Source organism: Poecile atricapillus, chromosome 23 (genome assembly GCF_030490865.1).
Source record: "Poecile atricapillus isolate bPoeAtr1 chromosome 23, bPoeAtr1.hap1, whole genome shotgun sequence".
Lineage (NCBI taxonomy): Eukaryota > Metazoa > Chordata > Aves > Passeriformes > Paridae > Poecile > Poecile atricapillus.
In genome coordinates this window covers 4,772,883-4,779,722 of record NC_081271.1, presented here as the reverse complement: position 1 = coordinate 4,779,722, position 6,840 = coordinate 4,772,883, and the positions used below count along the sequence as shown (strand labels likewise).

General features: G+C 51.9%; 1 protein-coding gene across 1 annotated transcript; it reads right to left on the bottom strand.

Annotated features, from left to right (window-relative positions):
* Positions 1 to 121: 121 nt before the first annotated feature.
* Positions 122 to 6,740, bottom strand: DCLRE1B (DNA cross-link repair 1B). Its single transcript, XM_058855931.1, has 4 exons — positions 6,486 to 6,740; positions 6,230 to 6,374; positions 5,843 to 6,022; positions 122 to 5,758 (listed from the first exon to the last, which is right to left on the bottom strand). The coding sequence occupies exons 1-4, from the start codon at positions 6,672 to 6,674 to the stop codon at positions 4,917 to 4,919; spliced, it is 1,356 nt and encodes a 451-aa protein (XP_058711914.1). The 5' UTR covers positions 6,675 to 6,740; the 3' UTR covers positions 122 to 4,916.
* Between the last annotated feature and the right edge of the window lie 100 nt (positions 6,741 to 6,840).

Sequence of the window (6,840 nt, the reverse complement as noted above, 5' to 3'; positions counted from 1 at the left end):
CCCCGAGCGGGCGAGCGCGCACGTGACCGCGGGGCGGGGCGGCCGCAGGAAGCGCCGGGGCGGGCCGGGACCGAGCAGGGCGGGGCCGGGAAACAACGGGCCGGGCCGGCAACCGGGCCGGGCCACGCAACGGGACAGCGCCGGCAACCGGGCCGGGCCGGGAACCGAACAGGATAGCACCGGCAACCAGGCCGGGCCGGGCAGTGCCGGGCCTAGGGAGCTCAGCCGGGCCGCGCTCTGGGTGTCAGAGCAAGGCCCAGGCTCTGCTCCGGGGTCCCAGTGATGGCACCAGAGGAACAGGCAGGAACAGACGCTCAGGAAGCTCCACCTGAACGTGAGGAAGAACTTTCCTGTGAGGAAACAGATTGTCCAAAAGGGTGTGGAGCCTCCCTCACTGGAGATATTCCAGACCCATCTGGACATGAGCCGGTGCCATCTGCTCTGGGATGGCCCTGCTGGAGCAGGGAGGTGGCACCAGGTCAAATGCTTCCAAGAACGGATTTAGTCCACTCCAGTCACCATCAACTCAAGAACTCCACCATGTCTCAATTCAGACTTTTCCAAAGTCAGCGTTACAGAGATGTTTATTGGCTTTCTTGCAAAAGTTTACAAGATTCTTTGAATGTTTAAAAATAACAATTACAAATTACCAAAACTCAGACTGAGAGTAGATTTAATTAGATATTGGAAAAAAATTCCTTATTCAGAGGGTGGTAAGGTCTTGGCACAGATTCACAGAGAAGCTGTGGCTGCCCCATTCCTGGAAGTGTTTAAAGCCAGGGTGGGCAGAGCTTGGAGCAACCTGGTGTAGTGGAAGTTGTCCCTGCCTATGGCAGGGTTTGGAACTTGATGATCTTTAAGGTCTCTTTCAACCTAAACCATTCCACAATTGTAGGAAAACCTCAGATACTCTCACAGCTGCCTGTTTACATGAACAGCAGCACAAGTATAAACCCCCTCCAGCAAAACACTGTTAAGGAACTCTGTACCTTGGACAGGGAGGTCTCAGTCCTGCATGGAGGACTCAGCTCTCTTGCTCTCAGCTCTCACCGTGACCTCCAAGACAGCATGGAACATGAGTCTCACCTTCCCCAGCATCTGCTCAGGAAGTCCCAGCCTCCAAGAGGCTCCTGGTCAAGGTCTGTCCCAAAGGTTTTATTGCACAACCCATGGCTGCTTGTGCCTCAGGCTGGGGTTTGGCCAAGGGCAAAGCCACAGCCAGAAAAACTTCAGCACAGCAGTGGCTGTGGCAAACATCCCAAATTGAGCAGAAGGAATCACAAACACCCACAGAACATCCACAGGAGCTCACTTGAAGGCAGCACCTCACATGATTATCAAGATGACTCAACCTTTTCAACATGTTCTAATACCTTTTCAGAGGACTCCATAAAAAAGCACAAAGAGATTTCAGGCTTTGGAATTAGCCCTAAGTGACAACACACTGTAGAGGTAATTATGTAAACTCATTCATTTCCTGATGAAGGAAAGCTTTCACCATTGCAGTTTTTTTAATTAGGAAAGAAGCCCCTGTGCTGCAGGAACAGAAAGCCACTCTGCAGCAGGGAAGAGAGAAGTTGTTGGAAGAGCTTTGGCCTTGTAATTGGGGAAGCAGAGTCAGAAACCCAACCCAGCAGCACTCTGGGGTGTTCCCTGCAAGATGACATTACACTCTTGTTTCTGTGGAACACAGGAGACAGGCAAGTTTTACCTCAGCCTCCCAACAACAACCTAGAAAGTAAATTTCCCCTCTCCACAGCATAAACTGGGCACTCCCTCATGCTTTCCTAGTGTTTAGAGAAGTTAGAGCCAACTGAGCTGTTCACAGTGCAGTGATTGACCCTCCCCAAGCAGCTCTGCTCCAGAACCTGCCCTCACAACAAGCCAGCATTTGATCACAGCTTGGTAAAACATTACTGAAAACTTGCCAAAGGGAACTCAGCTCGTTCCTTGTTCCTCTGCAAGGCCTTGGCTGAGCTGTTTCCCCCCACTGGGGCTTGGTTCCCAACTGTGGAGCAGAGATAAGCAGCTGGAACATGCTCTGTGTGTATAGATTTGGGAGGACTTTGCTCAGAGCACGTTCTGCTCCCTGCCAGGATAACTGAAGTTTCCAAGCATGTAGCCCTCAGATCCCCTACAGTGAAGCCAATACTGGGTTGCAGCTCCTCTTTGTCACTGTTGTGAGCAAAACACACCTGTGGGCAGCAGTGCAGGTGAGCTGGGAGCAGGAGGCTCAGAGCCTGCTCTCCATGACATTCCAGCTCTCAGCTGCTCCCTGAGACAGGCTGAGGGGCAGGAAAATAGGAAATCATGGACACAAGTGTGAGGGAGAACAAGGCCTGTGAGAGGCTGAATATTCACTGCCAGGAGACTTCATGGAATCTTTTAAGTTGGAAAATTAAATTAAGATCACAGAGTCCAACCATTAACCCAGCATAGCCAGGCCCATCACTAAACCCATCTTTATGGGAAGCTGAAGGATGTCCAGAAGCTCCAACAGTCAGCAATTCCAGTTTTCCCCATAATGCCACATTTTATTTTCCAGCATTTTAAATAATACTTTTGTGTGCTATCCTAAACACCTAACAGGGAAGAAATGTTTGGTACTAAAATGCCTTGTGCACCTGCTGTGATGAGGCAAAGGTCTCCAACAAACTGACTGTTAGTCAAGTCTCTCCTGCTTCCATTGCCTTTTAAAGCCAATAGAGATTTTACATTTCCTTGGCTCTGTATGATGGATAATTCCCTCCTCAAGTGGCAGGAATTACCTTTTCAGCTCTAGAAAGTGATGCCAGTGTTCTATTCTGCAGCTTTAACTGAGGACACAGAAATAGGATGCAGATCCCCAGACTCTGAAGTCTGCAATGTTCACTTCTTTGTGCATGATTAAAGCTCAGATTTACCTCTGTAAAGAATTACCATTTACAATTCATTTTTGCCCAGAGGCTGACCAGGAGGTTCTCCATTTACTTTAATAAATGGTTGATAAGAATAAAAGAGGAAAGACTGGATGCCACAAAACATCAGATCTCCCAGGTCGTTTGCAACATGCCCAAGTGGAGCAGTGACTCAGAAAGTGAGCGTTCCTCCCCAGCAGCGGAGAGGCTGCTCAAAGCAGGACATGGAATTTGGGAGCTCAGGCAGCGCTTCACTCCCCTGCCTGTCGAATGAGTCACTTGAATTTCAACAATATTTAAATAACAGCCTGCATCTCCCAGGCAGCAGCAGTAGCCAGCACACTATAAGCACAGCACTATCATTTCCATGTTACAAAACATGCAGGTGTCTCCACTCACACCCACCTGACAGAGCTCTGCAGTTGAATTTGGATTAAGAAATAATCCACACAGAAAACTCCAAGCAGCAGGACATAGGACCCACAGCAGTCCCAGGGACAGGCACTCCTTATGTAACAGGGATAGATATTGCCATGCCTGGGAAAGCACAGGGTTGGGAATCAGGATGCATGTTTGCCAAACAAACAGCTCTCCAAACATCCCCACTCTGGCTGTCAACACTCTCACTGTTCCAGACAGCCCTGTTTGTGACTGCTGCAACTGCTGCATCCAGGGGCACCTTTGAGTTTCACACAGTCTGGCTCTACTCCAAGAGCAAATTTCATTTTCTGGCTCAATTCAGGGAATTCAACCCATGTAGCTGCAGCTTGGAAAGGCCCTGTAGGACACTATGTTCAGAAAATTTTGAAACATTTTGCCTAGAAAGTAACAAAAGGAGGATCAAGAGCTGAGGAAAAAACTGATTTGTTATTCCAGGACTGCATCCAGTTACCATTTCCACTCCAGCTGCCCTGACCATATGAGGGGCCAGTCTGAAACACTGGCAGTGCTGTTTGGCACAGTCAGCTGTAGGGGGTACCCACTGGTTTGTCACACTACAGACACTTCCCAGCTCTGTCAGGGTGGGGCTCTGCAGCTGATGCAGAGTGGTAAAGTGCCAAATCTCTAACAGAGACAGTTCTGCTCTTCAGTCACAATCTTTCCAAACAATGCTGCTCAGACTGATCACACCACCAAGCAGATGTTTCATTATCTCCCATTCCAATTGCCACTGAAGGGCAAGAGCAGGCAGAATGGGAAGGCAGAACACTGGCAGTTACCAGGAGTGCTCTGCAGTCAAACAGAATTCAGAGGTGCAAGGCTGAGAGCAGACACTGAAGAGGATTTAGTGATCCACTCTGCAAAGCCTACAACTCAAGAACCCAGACAATTCTTACTTTTCCTAGCCACAAACCTGAAAAAGCACTGATAACTAGTGTTGAGATGGCACTTTCAGGAGAGCAGGACTACATCCAGCTGCAGTTGGCTGGCTGGATGCAAAAGCTGAAAGTATTAGTAGAGTAACAGAAAACAGATTATTGGACTTTAAGGCGCTTCATTTTGTGTATTTCTTTAGGCAGCACTTTTAAAAAGCACCTTAATACAGAACATTTTTTAATTCACTTTGGAATGAACTCATAGTTAGCGAGGTATCACAGACTTACAGAAAGGAGAATCTTTGAGGCTCTCAGATTCCCCCCTTGCTCCTTTCATCACATTCCATCAATTACTCAGCTGCAGACACCTCACACCCTCTGCAGCTCTGCTTGAATCAACCTCTCACTGACTTTTCTAAGAGGGGACAGACAAGTCACTGTGAAAGGTGAACACAAGGCACACAGATGGTGGGACCACAGCTCCCAGCATAGTGTGGGGACACAGCAGATATAGACATAAAAAAATAAATAAGTTTTTAAGATGTACCGTCTAAAATCTGGTTCTAGTTTCCTCTTTGCCCTCTATAAAGAGGTAAAGACAGTCCCAGAGCTGAGCTCCTCTCTCCTAATGGGAAACCTGAGCATGGAGCAGAACGGAATACTGCTACCTGCTGCACTGGCACCAGCAATGTCACACAATTTTTCAGGGTGTGTCTCCCGTCCTAAAAAAGTCTTCTACTAGTTGATCAAATGTCTGTGAGGAATTCTGCTTTAGGACATTTAAGGGAGTGAGCAAATACTGCTCTGCAAATCTAGTTGCAAGGTGCTCACTGGAAACAGGTGCTGCCCCTCCTCTTCCCAGCTGCTCCCCACTCAGCTCTTCCTTCTCACCCTTGTGGCAAGTGCAGCCTTCTTTGGAGCAGAGAACTGGATCACAGTAGTGCTGAGGAACCTTAATATCTGTGAACGTTTCAGGTTTCTCACTATTTTTCTCTGGGGACTCATAAACGACCCCTTGGGGCACAGAACGCCATGGGGCTCTTTTCCAGAGATTTGTGTGTTTCTGCCTCCTCCTTTGGCTTTGCCACTGTCCAGACTCTTGCACAGCCTTTGAGACTTTGAAGTCGGGAAGTACCTGGGGAGCAGAGCTCAGGAATTCCTGAAAGTAAACCTGGCACATGTCACCCTTCACAATGGGAATGATGGAGCAGGGTTTCAGCCACTTCACAAACTCACGCAGCTCTGCAAAGGATGAGTGATCCGAGTATGGGATGAGGTGAATGTTGGGGTGGGTGACCTTCATGGGCCTGCCGGTGGGAATGATGGCAATGGTGGGGTGCAGTGTGTTCCAGGTGACGAGCGTGTCCCAGCGGATCTCGGCAACATCCACGGCGCGGATCCAGCCCGCGCCCTCCTCGGCAGTGAATACATCCGGCAGCTCCAGCAGCCGCATCTGCTCCAGGCGCCACGGGCTCACTACCACCCACGTGCCGAACTCCAGCGCCAGGTCCATCAGCAGCGTCTCCTTGCCCAGGGTGTACACACCTGCCAGGGGAGCAGTGGCTCAAGGACAGGGCAGGGGGACACAGGCCCTGGCTGGGGCCGTGCTAGAGGGAGGGCAGCACTCACCAATGACCACGTGGTGCTGCGGGTGGGCACGGATAAGGTGGGCAGCCTGGCGGGTGGCCAGCGCTCGCGAGGGCAGGGCCCGCTGAGGGTGACAGTTGGTGTTGTCCAGGTACAGGCGGTCGATGTGGCGGCCCCTCAGTGCTGGCTCACCCTGCATGGCACTCGTGTAGCGGAAATCTCCTGCAAGGACAGGGACAGCAGGGTAGGGCCCAGAGAGGGCATGGAGTTTCCCTAACTGAGGGTATTTCAGAACCATCTGGTAACAATTCTGTGCCATGTGCTCTGGGACAACCCTGCTTAAACAAGGAGTTGGTACTAGGTGACCTGGCACTCCCTTCCAACCTGACCAATTTTGTGATTCTGTGATTGTGGGAACCTGCCATGTACCTGTGTAGAGGATGGTGCCAAAAGTACCCTCAAAGAGGAACATAACAGAGCCAGGGCAGTGGTTGGAGTCGATCAACGTCACCGTCACCTCATCCACGACATGGCTCTGCCCCACCTCCAGCGGCCGGATCCAGCACATCGGCACCTGCAGGGGCCAAGGTGTGAGGGCTGGGCCGGGCAGGGCAGGTGAGGAGGGTTGAGGCAAGTAGATGGGGTGCCCAGGCGATGAGGGCCGGAGCGGGCGGGACACACCTACCTGCAGGCGGTGGTGCAGGAGGCGGGCGGTGAGCGGGGAGCAGTACAGCGGGCGGCTCCAGGTGCTGGATAGCCCCACCGTGTGGTCCGAGTGCATGTGGGACAGGAAGAAGAGGCGGGCACCGGCCGCCCTCCGCAGGCTCCAGAAGTCCACGGCGATGGGGGTCCCAGGCAGCACCGTCCCGCTCATGGCGGGCCAGACCCCTGCTCCCCTCACACCGGTTTTGGCGGGAAGCGCCGCGCACGCGCCGGCGGAGGGGGGCGTGACCGGGGCCGGGCCACGCGCCAGGGGCGGAGCAGCGTCATTTGTGCGGGGGGGGGGGGGGGGGGTCACGTGGGCGGGGCGGTGGGACCGT